Source organism: Macadamia integrifolia, chromosome 13 (assembly GCF_013358625.1).
Source record: "Macadamia integrifolia cultivar HAES 741 chromosome 13, SCU_Mint_v3, whole genome shotgun sequence".
NCBI classification, from domain to species: Eukaryota; Viridiplantae; Streptophyta; class Magnoliopsida; order Proteales; family Proteaceae; genus Macadamia; species Macadamia integrifolia.
In genome coordinates, this window is record NC_056569.1 from 9,265,394 (window position 1) to 9,281,673 (window position 16,280).

General features: G+C 37.2%; 2 protein-coding genes across 3 annotated transcripts; one reads left to right on the plus strand and one right to left on the minus strand.

Annotated features, from left to right (window-relative positions):
- Window positions 1-1,765: 1,765 nt before the first annotated feature.
- LOC122059633 (pentatricopeptide repeat-containing protein At3g14580, mitochondrial) lies at window positions 1,766-3,364 on the plus strand. Its single transcript, XM_042622549.1, has one exon. It carries the CDS (start codon window positions 2,132-2,134, stop codon window positions 3,344-3,346), a length of 1,215 nt encoding a protein of 404 aa, XP_042478483.1. The 5' UTR covers window positions 1,766-2,131; the 3' UTR covers window positions 3,347-3,364.
- Window positions 3,365-3,527: 163 nt separating this feature from the next.
- LOC122059632 (C2 domain-containing protein At1g53590-like) lies at window positions 3,528-12,583 on the minus strand. Of its 2 annotated transcripts, none has more exons than XM_042622547.1 (14): window positions 12,409-12,583; window positions 12,174-12,244; window positions 11,823-11,953; window positions 11,543-11,617; window positions 11,240-11,383; window positions 10,907-11,002; window positions 10,629-10,760; window positions 9,563-9,715; window positions 9,427-9,468; window positions 9,208-9,256; window positions 5,863-5,955; window positions 5,585-5,768; window positions 5,056-5,179; window positions 3,528-4,981 (listed from the first exon to the last, which is right to left on the minus strand). In XM_042622547.1, the coding sequence occupies exons 3-14, from the start codon at window positions 11,946-11,948 to the stop codon at window positions 3,866-3,868; spliced, it is 2,334 nt and encodes a 777-aa protein (XP_042478481.1). In that variant the 5' UTR covers window positions 11,949-11,953; window positions 12,174-12,244; window positions 12,409-12,583; the 3' UTR covers window positions 3,528-3,865. The 2 variants fall into 2 exon arrangements, with proteins under 2 accessions (XP_042478481.1, XP_042478482.1); XM_042622548.1 differs by having other exon boundaries at window positions 12,174-12,309.
- Between the last annotated feature and the right edge of the window lie 3,697 nt (window positions 12,584-16,280).

Here is a 16,280-nt window from a genome sequence, read left to right on the forward strand (position 1 = left end):
TACCAAATGCTATTTCGCTCCAAGAATTGTCCCTATAAGGGTTTCAGAACAGGTTTACCAAACGCCTATATAGAGTCAAAATACCATCTTTTAATAAAGTAACACAAACATATGATTTTGTAAAAGAACTATGTTCTCACAACAGAATCGCTACCAAACAGGCTCTTAGTAACAGGGCCACAATGGGAGTTAGACTCCCACACAAGGATGAACTCCCAACTAGAAGAGCCACACCAAAACTAGACTCTCCGTTGCCACGAGGATTAAGCCTTACGGATAAGGGACGTGACTCAAATCCCTATCCCAGCAAGACTCCCCCTAACCATGCAAGATTCAATTTCGTCCGGGATTCCTAATCAGGGATGAACACTCCCAATGAAATAAGACAATATTGCCCCAATCTAGTAAAGAGGAGAGAGGTAGGGTCCCGGGTATCTCACTTCAGAATGACTAATGCTAGTGCTCTTTCCACACATGTTTCTTTTGTTGCTGTTGCATGGATTTGACTTAAGTATCGGAAAGTTCCTTCTCAGAATCCGCTCCAAACCTTTTTTTCTCACTTCTTAATGTGCAAGTCGTCCACGTGATCACAATGCAAATTTTGGCTGCAACATCAAGTTTTTTTGTTCACCTCATTCCAAAAAATAAAAGTGATGAAAGGTTGAATCGACTAAGAATTGAAAATGCCCATCTCGATCCACCCCGACTCTTGGTTTCTTGAGTTTAACTGAGTTAGGCAGAGTCTAAGTGAGTGAGACCATTTTTAACTAATTCTGGACGGATTTTGGGACATAAGCTAATTGCCCATAATCGATTCTAAGTTTTAAACCAGCTTGATTTCTAAATCACAGTTTTTGCTCTCCTATATAGTTAGCTTATGTGGCTAATTCTACTGTGGATAGATAAAACACCATTTTAATTGTTTGTCTAAAGATGGTCATGGCCATGGTCAATCCACAACATGTGACCTCTACAAATTAATGATTGGAAAAAAGGCAAATTATTTTCATCACAAAGCTTTGTTCTTTCTTCAAACATTGCAAGACATCTATGCTATCATGTGAACAATTGATGTACCCATTTTAATCATTGGATTGAGATTACATAGTCTAAATTAGTCATGTATTAAATTTCAGAATCTAATTCAATCAATTACCCCTATTGTGTTGGCATGTATCCTATATACGTTCAGGCATGTATATACCAACACTTTAAAAGTTATTGTACACTCTTCAAACTTCGAGCAAAAATAAACAATTTTGAAAAAAATTATCAAAGGTGACGGCTAAAATTTGTTTTTGGTTTTTATGAGTCCTAGTTGATTAAATTCGTATATTTCCATCCATCCAAAAAAGTAAGAGAGAGGTTTTTTTCTTTTTTAATAAGAGATGTTAATCAAATGGTTCATATCCTCCACTTCCAAAAAAAAATCAAATGGCTTATACACAAGGTCTACAAGTCTTATTCCGATCATTGTTGGAAAGTCTAGGTTTTGATTATTGAAACCTATTCAAGAATATGAAAACTTGTCTATTGTAAAAAATAAAAAAAATAAAAAAAATAAAATAATAAATAATAAATAATCGGGCTATAAGAAACTCGGTGTTTTTGCCCGATTCACACAAACACGGCGAGTCCCCTCATTTCTCACACCCTTTCCCAGTGGGACCGTTTGAAGGCTTCCTGATTAAATAAAGGCAGCATCCGCAAACAGAAGTTCTTCCCACAAGTTGAATTAGGAACTACGGTTGGGTGCTGGGTTTATCTGATGGGGGATCGGCCTACCAATCCACTCCGATTTCAAACACGTTCTGAACCGATTTTAACCGATTCGAATCGAGAAACAGCCTGAACGATTAAACCCTGGCTGGGTGGAAAAGAATGGGCCTAGACTCTAAAGCTGCAAAGCTTTCAAGAACATCCTGAACTGAAAGGACGAAATAGAAATCACAGAGGAGAAGAGAAAGATGAGAGATAGAGCTGCCATTATTGATGTTTCTTCTTGAAATCATCTCTGGTTTCTCTCTTGCTGCTCTATTCCGGTGCTTGAGAAGGATTTTTTATTTTTTTATTTTATTTTAATTTTTTATTTTTTTGCCTTGGGTACCTTCCATCATCACTGAATCTGGAAATGGCTCATCGATTGGTTTCTCGCAGTCGTCATAAGATACCCAAATCAATCTTCTCTTTAGCTTTTCAGGTGGATTTGGGTATTATCAGATTATCAAGCTGTAATTTCTCTGCTTATTATGCATCTTCTGCGTCTATTGATAAGATGAAAGTATTGGATCGCTTGAATCATAAAGACTGGTTAGCACCCAATGAAGTCTTAAAAATTTTCAAACCCCTTAGAGGTTCTGAATTGGTTCTTAATGCATTGGAGAGGATGTCCAAACGTAAGGATTACAAGCCCAATGAAGCACTTTACAGTCTTGTGATTGAGAAGCTCGCCCAAGCCAAGAAATTTGATGCCATTGAAGACGTAATTAAGAGGATTAAAAGTGAAAGGGATTGTAGGCTTTCCGATGATTTCTTCTATGGGGTGATCAAAATTTATGGAAACATGGCTGGTTATATCGATAAAGCTATTCAGACTCTGTTCAGTATGCCAGAGTTCAATTGCTGGCCTGAGGTCAGGACCTTCAATTTCGTTCTTAATATGCTTGTTTCAGCTAAACAGTTCGATGTGATCCATGAAGTTTACTTGGGTGCTCCTAGATTGGGTGTGACAATTGATGCTTGTTGCCTCAACATTCTGATCAAAGGTTTGTGCGACTGTGATAAGTTGGATTCTGCCTTCGCCCTGCTCGATGAATTTCCCAAACAGGGTTGCAGGCCTAATGTGAGGACCTACTCGACATTGATGCATAGTCTCTGTGAGCATGGAAGAGTTGATGAAGCTTTTCAGCTTTTTGAGAGAATGGAGAGAGAGGGTTGCTTTCTTGATACGATTGCATTCAATGTACTAATCTCGGGGTTGTGTAAGCAAGGTAGAGTGGGTGAAGGAATGGAGCTTCTGGAGAAAATGAAGCTTAAGGGTTGTTACCCAAATTCTGGATCATATCAAACTGTCTTATATGGTTTACTTGATTCTGAGAAATTTGTTGAGGCTAAGCGTTTCATTGAAATGATGATTAATGAGGGTCTGCTACCAAGTTTTCTTTCTTTCAAGTTGGTGATTCAGGGCCTCTGTAAGGAGAACTTATTGGAAGATGTTGATTTGGTTCTGAGGCATATGATATACCAGGGATTTGTCCCGAAGATGGGGCTGTGGAGGAAGATCATTGAGAGCATATATTCTGGGAAGAACAAAGATTTCTGCTTCTCTCAAGTTATTTATGATTAGTAAAAGTAAGAATTTTGCTTTCTCGATGTGTTTTATCTATACCATAAATTAACAAATGAGCTTCTCTTGGGCGATTGACAACTGGATTGTCTCCTGGAATGGGGTGTATGGGGAATCACTCAATTGCACAATCTGGAATTAGAGAAAGAACATAAACCAGTTCATGTTTGAGAGCATATACTGTCAAGAAAAATAAGTTGGAACACTTGCAAGTTCCAATCATATTAAAACTATTTCACTACTCAAAAATCATAAAAGAAAACAAAAATTCTTACAGAAGTGGCTCTCAATTAGCCTGCCCAAATATAAAATAAAATATTCTAATTTACATATAATTCTTACAAGAATGCATATATGATCATTCCTACAAATCCCCAAGTATCCACCCATGTATGTCATAACCACTTAATCAGGCAAGCTGATACTGAAACTGAAGTGGCAGTTTAGTATTATCTATAATGGAAGATCGTTGGAGAGTACTGTGGATCACCAAGCAAATTCTATAACTTACTATGCTTCCTAATTAGCTTCAGAGGGTTTGAGGTTTAAGGATTCTTCAACTTGTCTTCCATCATGCATATCAAAGCATTTTCTTTCATCAAGATTTGTCCTTTCTAAATCGTTGAGAAAAACCCTCACGATAGGAACAGAGCTTGTTGGGGAATCGCAATGGCCCGCCTGGGCGTTTTGATCCTTCAAATCCAGAGATTCCCTGCCATGTTCCAATACGAAAGTTGAATCAATTGGGGTCCCATCAAGTCTGGGTGTCTGACCGTAATCCCTTGTAGAGGTAGTAGATACCTCATCAGAGGAGTCTGATTTTCGAATAGTATCCCTCTCCATCAACAGTGGGCTTGATTCCCATTTAGGTCCTTGGGTATCAGTCTCAGCTGACACTGATTCTGGGTCCCCTTTTTTTTTTTTCGATAATTTCCTCGACAGTGCATGCTTTAGGCCATGAGCAGACTTTCCAGCTTGCTTGAAAACGCTCTTCGCCATCCCTTTCATGTTGCCCTTCCCTGGGCTTTCAGGTGGACTTTCATCAGGACTTAAGCTCCCCTTATCTGCTCTTGAGTCTTTGACAGTAGCTGGAACAGTAACATTATCGTCGACAATAAGTTTCACACCAGTCGTCTTCTCATTGACTGCCCGAAGGTTGGCACATGGTGAGCGAACAACCTCATCCGTGTTGATAAGTTCTTCCTTTCTAGGGCTCCTGTGAAACACCGAACCGAGTTTCAGTAGGCCCCTTTGAACTGCTATCAGCGGTTTTGGTCTACTTCCTGCTAGATTTCCGTCACTGCTGCCACTCTCATCCTTGTTAGACACTACTGCTGCTGCTGAATTGGCACCACCTACGGAATAGTTATCCTCTCTTTGTATTTGGGTCTCAAAGTGCCTACTCTTTCCTTTTCTAGGTTCCCAAGTTTGTGAGACATCACTTCCTGGGTGATGGACCCAAACACCAGTCCGTTGTTGCCCTTCAATGTTGATGGGGTCAAACTTATCTGCAAATTTTGGAGTCTGTTCAGATGACCCATTTGATTCAGAACCTTTCTGAGTAGTTTCAGCTGCAACAAAGCTTTCATTTTCTTCTGTGTTTAATGGTTCCTCAAGGCCCATACGGTCTTCTCCCTGTAGAAATTTGCCTTGAATTCAGGTGAAACTCCAAACTAAAATTTCCATTTTATGTAAAAGACAATATGTACCTTCCCATCGATATCAACCACAGTAACAGCCAGATGCAATCTCCCCATTTTAATGTTCTTAAGAGGCAGCCACATGTCATGCCTTTGTCCATCCCTTAGGTCGCTGATGTTTACAGAACAGTCTCTGTTGATAGCAAGTACATTTGGAAATATGAATCCAACCCAAAATTGTGGTTACAAGCCCCCCCCCCCCTAATTCTGGGAAGAAAATTGGACAATATTAAACTTCTATTTTTTTTTTTTTTTTTTCAGGGTGGGTTGTGATGATGTTCAGCCAAGTGAATCACATAACATTTCACTTAAGAACCAGTAAATTATTATTGTGAGAAAGAACACTCCCTGGTAGTGCAGCCCTTGTGCCAGTACATGGCCCAATGAGGGGGTGCACATGGACATCAACAGGGAGTGAGTTTTTTGGGTTACAAAAAGGGGTGGGGGTGTCATTTTGCTGCCCGTGTCCAATAGACCAGGGAGCATTCTTTTCCCCATTACTATTGAAGGGGTTAAAAGTTGGGGTTGAGAGGCAAACCCAAGGGTATCATCAATGAAGTGGTCCTTGTCGCGAACTTCAAGATTTAGTATATTTGGCGACTCCCATGAACATATGCTGATTTTGAATTCCTCTTGCCATATTGGAGTCAAAGTTTTCTTCTGAATCTTTGTTTGAAATCGGTAAGGGCCAAGCTGTCCCTTTACATAAGGATCAGCCAATCCTACAAAAAAGATTCAGTCAAAACCCAAAGTACTAAATAAGGTCAAAGCAATAACTTATTGGATATTGATCATCCATAGCTTAGTGTAACTAACCATTTGGATCTGATGGTTTCATGTCTGCTGCTTCCACAATTTCAACTCTAGCATAAGCAATGGGATCTTTCTCATCCACAGTGAACCACCTTTCTGAAAATTTTTACACATCAACAAAAGACTGCAGAACACACTCCCACCCTCACACACACAGACTTTTCATACAAAGAAATATATTATTGATGGAGTTAATAGCTGGGATAAAAACATGAGGAGACAATAGATATCTGGGTTGTATCGCTATCCTTCAATATTTTCTGTGAAGCTTCACAACCAAATACTGCTTGGGGATCCAATATGCTTTTGGAAAGTAACTGGGTCTTAGAAAATGGAAGACCAAGTTAGTAGTCAGCTTCATGGAGTAAAATTACCATCTCATAGGAAACTAGGCTGTTGTGATGACAAATCAATAATGTCCAATTCTTTTTTGGAGTATTGTGGACCCAATTTCGGTAGGTTTGGTATTTCAACGGACCCAACTATATCACATTTTCTTCTAGTTCCTTCACTGGGTTAGTCAACATTGCGTGGTTGGAGCATGATACGATGTGATCTAGGAAATTATACACTAGAGAATTCCTAAAGTCGTAAGTTCTAATCAATCCCATGAGACTTGGCAAGGTTATGGTGCAGTTCAATCATAAATATAAAACACTTCTCCCCGAATAATTATACGAAAAAAGGTGAATTATCAGCGTCACAAGGTCTGTTATTTTTCTAAACGACACAAAGCATTTATTCGGCCATTTATACAGATGATGTGTCTATTCCGACCACTGGATAGAGAGGACATGGTCTAGAATAGCCATGTGTCAAATTTCAAAGTCTAATTCAATCAATCTGTGTATGTCCATGCATGTGTGTACCAATACTCAAGACATTACTATGCACTCTCCCAACTCTGAGTGGAAATAGAAAATTTAGATTAAAAAAATCATAACAATGGTTAGTTTAGATTTATCTTGTGATTTCCGGAAATGTCACCCTCCGTTGTTAAATGGATAACTACCCAAAAAGGGTCAAAGCAAGTGAATTAAGAAAGATGAAAACTATATTTAAACAAAAGAATAAAATATCGGTCATCATGCTTAGAGAAATCAATCAAACTAAGCCAAAAGAAGGACTGGTAAATGAAAGAAAAATAGCATTAGGATTTTTGAAGACTTTTATATAAAAGATATTTTGCCTTGTCCATACGACTGAAGCTGTCTATCCAAGTGTGACATAATTACGGGGAGGTTTCCTGAACTGCCAAACTAGTGGTAGTACAGAGTGTGCATGTGTGCATGGGTGTGTCTGTGGGAATGCATATAAGGAGACCGACCCAGACTACCTTGACGGTGGTATCCCCCCACCCCCTAAGCAATCCTTTCTTTTGTTTAAGAGACTTGGTTATATTTAAAGCTCATCTTATCCTCAAAACTTTATCCTTTAGATTGAAGAACTGGACTGAAGCCAACAATCCTCATCATATATGGCTTTGTGTCAGCGATGCAAATCCTGTTAAGAAATTCCTGTCCATCTACTGTACTATTGTTTATCAGCAGTCCTTGTGATTTATCTAATGGCTTGACGCATGCCTTCTTCTTTGTCCTACCCTTGTCCTTTTAGATTCTTCAACCAGCACCTTTTAGTTCCTCATTATCAAAGTTGCTGCACATGATCAAACCATCACCCCTTGTGTCTTTCCTCAAGTCTCAACCAAAGTTCGTGGTTATTTCCTTATCCTTTTACAGCCTCCACAACTTGCACCTCATAATTCCATCATATTCAATTCTTAAGTCTTCATTTCACATTGACCAAACAATAATAAACAATTTCTTTGAACAAAATCACGTATCAGTGCTATCACATAATTCCCACGAATGCAATCCTTCCTATCTATACCATTCATAATCTAGCCACTCACTCATCTGAACATCCTCGTCTCAGCTAAACTCACCTACACGTGTTTTTGTTTCTTAACTTCTTATATTGCTCCATAAAGCATACCGGTCTTAACACCATCTTATGAGATCCTCCCCCCTGGAATTTAATGCTATATCATCAACCAGATGGCACATGAGAATCATGTTTCCACTTTCATTGACTGCAGTCCAATTCAATGAACATTCTATGAAATTTCTCCCTCCTTACAAAATGACTAGAGAAAACAAAAATAATATTTAGGGGCATCTCTTCACCACTGATCATGACTACTCCCCTTTCTACCCTAAAACTTCTACTGAAATCTGTACATTTTCTTCGACCGTCTCATCTTAAAATATTCTGATTCTAAAGCATACCTCCATTTCAATCCAGCTTAGATCACTCATTACAACAATGACATCAATAAAGGAAATAACAGAGTTGATAACTTTGTACAATATTCTTTTATTGTAACAACCTTCTTCTAGTTTGATTCTTGACGCATAACAACTCAACAAAAGCATTACCCCCAACTAAATTTCTGGAGCCATGTTTGTTTTTTTGTTTGGTACTAGACAAATAAAAAAAAGTTTTAAGTGGGGAAACCTCCTTTTCCTTCCTCAAATGTATTCTAGAGAAAACTCTACTCTTCATTTGCTTTGATTCTTCCATTCATTCTTTCTCCACATTCCTTCAGCTACTCAACAGTTTTTCCTCAACCAAACCAACAAAATCTTGCCATCCACATTTTACTACTTGCAAAGGACAAATCCCTTCTGATTCTGGAAAGGTTCAGCTTTATGATTATGATTTTTTTTTTGGGTGAATAAGAAAATTCATTACCAAATAGGAAATAAGAATTCATTACCAAAGAGGGAAAAAGAAAGAATACATCAGCTCCCAAAAGGGAGAGAAAAACAAAAAACAATCCCTCAAGAGACAATAGAGGGGGTCCAAAGAAGACAGGTGGAGAGGCCCCAAGACAAAATGATATGACTATTCCTATGGGAGGCTACAAGTGAAAGAAACACCAGAAATCTTTCCTTTTTACATCAAAAGAGATGGATTCCCAAATCTGCCTCAGAAAGTGAGATTTGGCTTTATGAATTAAACTCATACAAGCATAATTTTACGCAGTAAAAATAAATCTGTTTGGTGTAGAATCCTGAAATATGTTCAGAAAAGAAAGGAAAAGGAAATGATGTTTACCAATAAGAAGGTAAAATACAAAATACCCCGTGGTGCTTGCAAAAGTTCCAAAATTAGCAGAGTTGTGGAGAGAAATGAATAATTACATGGCTAGAGGCAGGTCATGAAATTCTTGGGAAGACAATTGCTATTGATGCATAAATATAGTTTCATCATTTTCCATCAAAATAACACCATACTTCCAGATGTTAAGCTCTAAATCTGATTGATTACTTTGATCACAGTTACCTGTTGGTGCTGAAGCAAATTTTTCTATATCAACAACCAGCATATTGGGCTGAAAAGTTAAAAATGTGAAAAGTAAGAAAAAAATAATCAAAAATGAAAATTTGAACTTAGAAAATTACTAGTGCATCCAAAAGCAGCTATAGCAATGAGGGAAAAAGAAAAAGAAAAAGAAAAAGTTGACAGAGGTAGTAACTTATCAACAGCTAATGCAGAACTAACCTCAACAAGTGTTTGTTCAAAAGCAATAGCAAGAAGCTTATCCTGATCAAAAGAAACATTATGCAAATGGTCAAATTCCTATGAAAAGAAACAAGCTGTAACAATATAGTGCATGAAACATGGCATAAATGCTTACGAGCCATCCTGCTATCCCTGGAAGTTCTGTGACATCAAGTCCATGATTGAAAATGGGTTTTACTGTCATCTGGAAATAAGGTGGCTCAACAAAGCACACCCGCAAACGTCCAAGAAAAGGCCATTCACGGAGGAACTTCACACCAACCAAGACCTACAAAAAAGAGCTTGTCATGATACTAGAGAAACAAAAGCGTGAGAAAGAGAGATTTAACTCAATTTGCATCTTCATATCCTTCTACAAGTTAATTCGTTATTAAAAACAGTCAAAAAAATTTGCTTCTAAGACCCAAACCGATTCATTGCTTCACACATATCAATTCATATCATCAGAACACATTACATTTCAACTTTTCCAGAATGAATGTTGCAGGTGTCCAATACAACTAATACACAGCCGAAATACCCCTTATTTCGTTCATTCATGCTGTTGGAAAAATCAGTGACAGAAAAGACAGGCTGATTCAAATTTCTCACTAGCAGAGATCCATCATCAAAATTTTGTGCTATATCCCAGCACATGGCTAGGAAATATGCATTATAGTCTTTTGTAAGTCCTTTACTCGCGGAGGATTTCTAAGTTAAGAAGCTTTGAAAGTTGCAGCTGTCTCAGATAATAAAGGCCATGGCATGTTGTTGGAGGTCCTGGGATCCAATCCTGCCTTCACTGTGTCCCGTGGGATGGTTAAGGGGTGGGGAGAAAGATGTAAGCACCAACAAAAATGAAGGAAAGAAAGTAAAGAAGCCTCCTGTTCACATTCCACTGTAAGTTTGAAACTAATCAGATGCCCAAGTAGGGATTCCATACTATTTTTTTTTTTTTTTTTCTTTTCATCTTTTTGACCCTCACGGTGTGCTGATTTCTATCAGTTGGACGTTTGTTTATTGAGCTATTCGCAGGGAAGGTTTTCAATGAAACATTTCTCACCAAATGAAAAGATTTTTGTAATTTACATCACATTATTCTATAAATAATCATCAACGACTAGTACAATAATCCTTTCAAAATGGTAGCTTTACGTCCAATCAAAGTTACTTCAAAAGTTAAAAATCATCAATTTTTTTACCTTCCCTTCAACATGCATGCCCGTTACATGCAACTTAGCCCACATGCCAAATCCTAGCCTTTTCCTCAGCTTCACAGCAAGTATCCCACTCATATCATCCCCAGAGAGAAAATTCATTCCCAACTCCAGAACCTGCATTCACTTAATTGTAAACTTTCTATTGCAAGAAATAGGAAAAATTATCACCCACCTCCCCCACCTCCCTCCAAAAAAAAATAGAATAAATAAAAGCACAGAATGACATAGATCTGCTTGAATGATATGACAGTGAATTATACCAAGTGATCATCATTAGAGTTTTGGCGAAGAACCCTAATATCTGTGAACATTGGTGGGGTCCTTCCCAAGTACAGGTGCTGAACCATTGCTTTCTTCTGCAAATAAAATAGAAAGTAAAGAAAATTATTTCTCAATGGACCACAATGAAAACATCAACCAAATTTCACACAAGCACCACAATTCAGGGCCACAATTGAAAAAATCCAGATACAATGGTTGTGCTCTTCAGACTAAAAATTATCAGTAAGGGGATAAAAAACAGATCACTGCAGCAAGAAAGTACATCTTAGGATGATCTCTGGATTACAAATACTCAGAAAGTGAATTCATACAGCAGTCCAAGGTTTGTATTTCTCCAAGAACCAAGGTATGAGAGGAAGAAGGAGTTTCTGTGATGCAATCTGTTCCATGCATATTGGCCAGATTTTCTCTACTGCATGGTTCAACCACCGGACCGTCTCTGAATCAGAAAGTACCTGAAAGAACAAACATGATCAGGCAATATGCTGCTGGAAAGCTGGAAGCACAAGTGTAACGTTCACCATTTGGCAAGAGAAAGACGGCCCAAAAAACATTGTAGAAAACTGAATTAGAGAGACCAAACAACCAAACCATACTAACAAAGATGAAAATACCCTTCTCTGATTTGCTTGCTTTCTTTCCTCGAATTGTATTCTCCTCCGCAACCTCAGAGAGTAACGCTCATGAACCTTTTAGAAGAGAAACAAAAGCTCAGAGATTGGCAAAAAGAAGACATAAGAAACATATTATGAGGAAACATGATATAACCCATCTCAATGGAGTGCTAGATTCAAGATCAAAAGTTCAATTTTTTTAGCTCCATGCTTAGTTAAAGAATCACCTTTGAACAAAGTAGAACTGAAACATTCAAATATGAAGGGGCAACAACAATACCTGATAGAGATAGATCAAACTTATGAAGTAAAAGATAGGATAACACCATCTTAACGAAGACAAGATCCACAGCACCAAGAACACAATGGCTACATGATGTATGATAGAGACCTCAGTTATATCCATCCCTTCTGCCGAAGCACAGACCACAGTAATTATATGAACACTCAATAACAACTTACAAGTTACAACTGCCCCTTCCACACAATTAACCAAATTGAATAACAAACATCTCGCAACAAAGAATCAAAGACTACATAAATCTCAGAACTTTTCATTCCCTGTCTACTACTATCGTTCAAATCTTTAAATGAATCGTGCATATAGAGATACAGAACAAGAAACCCATACCTATTCTTCTCTTTTTCCAATCAAAAGGAACGTCGAACCTCTCTGATTCATCAATTGAAGCGTCAGAAAACCTAAAACACCAAAGATTCCGATTCCCTTTAAACTGAAACTGAAATTATGCAATCAATGCATCTATCTGCATATTCGAATTCATTTACTATTACTATTACTTGGTAGATTAACATCATTGAGCAATAAAAAGAGAAATTTAATCATAAACGAAAGATTTTCTGACCGCTTTCCGTCGATGATTCTGTAGTATTCGAGTTGTCGGTTACGTGAAGGAGATGCAGTGAGAATCAGATAGCAGAGTATGTGGCGATGTGGAGAGCGATGGCAGTAAAGGTACCTCTTTCAAATCTCGATTTATTTGACCGTCGGATCGATTGCCATGTCGGTTTGACCTTAAAATCTACGTGTCCAGTAAGAGACTAGCTATGCTGATGTCGCTTAATTTATTGGTCAAGCGACACCGGCCCATTGTTAGTTAAAACGCGTTCCCCTTTTTTTTTCGTTTAAAACGCGTTTTCCCGTATGCGGTTATATAATCCGAAAAAAAATGAAAACAGCAAAAGAATCCGTTTTAAACGCGTTTTAAATGGCCGTTTTAAACGCGTATCCGTTTTTTAAGGGTAAAATATGAATTTTATTAAAAAAATCAATTAATTTAAAAAAAAAACCTATTAGTAAAAGTGAAGAGTGAAGACAATATGGTACTTGGTTTTTTGTTTTTAACTTCCATACTATCTATAGGAAAAAAATCTCATCTTTTTATAACCCATTGAGTAAGGAGAAGCTAAAGCTAGCAACATCTCATTTTCTTGTAGCTCATTGGGCTATTTTATCTTGGGACTCCTAGAGCTTTTGGAATATTAGATGCATGTATACAAGTAATAATCTCTCAAATTGCATGAGTATACTACCGTTTTTTTGGTTTCGTTTTTTTGAAAACTACATGTTTAATACTCGTACCGTTCATTTACGTCCGTTTGCCGTTCCCTGTTTTTTTGACCGTACTGTTCATCGTTTTTATCTGTTTAAAACCCGTACCTTATGTTTCCATTTTTTTGCCATTCCCGTTTTAACTAATAGTGCTCCAGCCTAACTGGTTTTCCATTTAGGACCTCACGCTTAAGTAATCAGTCCTCCTATGTTAAGTATGGTTCCATTTATAAATGGTGGATCGACTATCGATCTTTAATTGGGGCTATTAATAATGGAATTAGTGACATATTTTTTGTAGACGGGTTATAATAAGGCTTGAAATGACCTTTAAATATGTCAGACTTAGTAAATGGGACTCTAAACGAGTTGTAAATGAACCTTAAACATCTTAGGCCAAGTCACGTTATTAATCAATCGGTTTAGATCGGGCGTTAATTGGGTAACACCCTTGCACTAGGAAGTACCTATTAAAAAATGTATCCAACTATGACTAGACATGTTCAATAATCGAGTCAGGCTGAATTGATTCGAATTTGAAACAATCGAGCTTACTGGTCAGTGTATGTAATTGATACTATTCTGCTCTCAATTTATTTCGGAATCAATTACGAAAATACTTAGGCTGCATTTGATAGTCATTCAAAAAACATTTCTGATATTTTTCCATTCTATGGGAACACAAAAAAGGGAATAAAGCGTTTGGTGTCAACTTGGTGTTCTTAGAACAAAAAGGGAAAAAAACACAAATAAAATGATGGAACACTGAAAGCTTGTTTTGGCATTTCGATTTTGTTTTAAACATAAAAAAGAAGTGAACAACTAGGGTAATCGTTTTTTAAACAAGTTCACCAAACGCCATTTTTTTTTTAAACGGCATTTATACACATAAATGGAAAATTCTATTTTTAACACGAAACATCGTTTTTGACACTGAATGACTACCCAATGCATCCTTACCAAACGTTGATCTTGCTCTCATACAAATATCGTAGAATTAAAAAAAAAAAAAAAAAAAATCAATTCCACCAAGGGAGACCCTATTGGTTAAAAATGGTTCTTAATTTAAAACGCATACCTATCACATGTTTTTTAATTTAAAACTCATACCTATCACATTAGAAGGAAGTAGGGGTGTCAATTCGTGGCCCGACCCGACTAAATCGACTGGGACCGACTGTTTATAGATCGGCCCGGCCTAGACTGTTTATTAAACTTGTCGAGCTTGAGCCCGGCCCGTTTATAAATGGTCGGTCTCGGTTTTGCTACTTGGACCGTCGGGTGTCCGACCGAGATCGGCCTATTGTGCACCGACTTAGCCCGACCCTTTAATAATTGTAGAATACCTATTTTACCCCCCAAATTAAAGAATAAAAACTAAAAAGTAAAAGACATGTTCACATTTTAAATAATGGTTATATTTGGTATCATTTATTGATTTATTGTCATTTTTTTGGGCTTGCATGAGTGGGCCGGAATATAAGAGCACATTTTAAAGAGAGTCCGTTTAAAAACCGGTTAAAGCCCGTTTAACATTAAACATGTCCGTAGCCCAGTTAAGGCCCAACTAAAGCTCGATTAAGGTAGCCCGATTATAGCCTGAGACCGACCGACCGAATATAAAGTGTATCATGCCCTCAATAACTAAGCCCGATTAGTTAAATGGGTGGACACGGTGTAGCCTTTGAAAGTCTTCAAGCCCGATTAAACCTGACCGAAACCGGATCAGACCGACCGGTTGACACCCCTAGAAGGAAGGATCATTATGTTTATAAGTTAACTTAGGTCTTAAGTTTTTTCTTTTTTGAAGGTAAAACCTTGAGATCCCTGTTCATATGTCAATTTCGATCTTGTATTGAATTTTGTCATATTGACGAGGAATGAATGACAACATATGCATGAAAAGATATAGGGCTATGCGGATATTTTAAAATTCAGATTCTAAAATTTAACATGTGATTGACCTTTTACCTAAGGCTGTGTTTGGTAGCCAATAAAAGAAAAAATAATAAAAGAAAAAGGTGCACATTTTGTACCTTTTTCTTTGGGTGAAGAATTTTTCTTTGCACTTGGTATGTCTTCACCCAAGAGAAGATTCCCCTTTTCAAATTCAAAATACCTCTTGAAAATTGTGAAGTTTTCTTTTGCTCCCCCAAAATTTTCTTGCCAAAAACACAAGAAAACATGATAAAATATGAAAAAATAATAAGACAAAAAATAATGACTACACAATGATTTCCTATGTGTCTATCTCTTTCTTAAAATTCAAAATTTTTTGAATTTTTTTCTTTTCTTCTCTTGGTAACCAAACGTACATAATCTTTTTATTTTCTTACCATTTCATTTATTTTCTTCTCTTTTCTTTTTTAGATTATTTTTCCTTTCTTTTCTTTTCTTCTCTTGGCTACCAAACATAGCCTAAAAGGATAAAAATTAATATGTGATGATTAGACCATGACCTCTTTATTCAAATTTCAAAATAAATATATTATTTATGTATGTGGTAAGGCATGTAGAAGTTCCTACAAGGCTACAATAGGTAGAAATATTTTTCCTTGTATGTGGTGGAGTTTCTTTTAAAAACTTTGGATTCACCCTGAAATTCAAGATGTTTAATTTAGAGACTCGTCCATGATAGTAGATATAGAATTTTTAATGGTGGCTTTTCATCATACCATGGATTCTTTGAACGAACCTTTTGCCCTTAGAAAAGACGGGTCTCCAAATTAAACTAATGTGTTAGTAGATACCCTTGCAAGGAGGGTCCAATCTATTACGGATAGGATTGTTTGGCCAAATTCTGATCTTTGCCTATCTGTTCCAGTTGCATATGATAGGAGTGTAATCTGTACTGATGAATAAATCTTCTTTCTACCAAAAAAAAAAAAGGAGAAAGGACTCTTTTTAGGGGCAATAAGCTTTAGTCCTTCACGATTGTAGAGGTTACACGAGCTAACAAGATCTAATGAGTCCATACCAATTCAATCAATAGGGAGTAAAGAGGTCATTTCAAGGGGAGGATAGAGATTAAGGTAGGAGTTGTTAGTATGGTTTCAAGTATTGATATGTTAGGCATATCGTATTGGTATTGGCTGAGATCAATCTCTTATCCCTGATCGATTTGGATCGGCTATTCGTATCATTTCAGGGGTAAAAAAAAAAAAA

What these genes read in the sequence shown, in the direction of transcription:
- LOC122059633 (XM_042622549.1), top strand. Translation starts at nt 2,132, where the DNA reads ATGGCTCATCGATTGGTTTCTCGCAGTCGTCATAAGATACCCAAATCA.
- LOC122059632 (XM_042622547.1), bottom strand. Translation starts at nt 11,948, where the DNA reads ATGGATATAACTGAGGTCTCTATCATACATCATGTAGCCATTGTGTTC. An exon ending in GCATGCATGTTGAAGGGAAG is followed by an intron (nt 9,716 to 10,628) that starts GTAAAAAAATTG and finishes TCTTTTTTGTAG; the next exon opens with GTCTTGGTTGGTGTGAAGTT. An exon ending in TTCATTGATGATACCCTTGG is followed by an intron (nt 5,180 to 5,584) that starts GTTTGCCTCTCA and finishes TGCTATCAACAG; the next exon opens with AGACTGTTCTGTAAACATCA.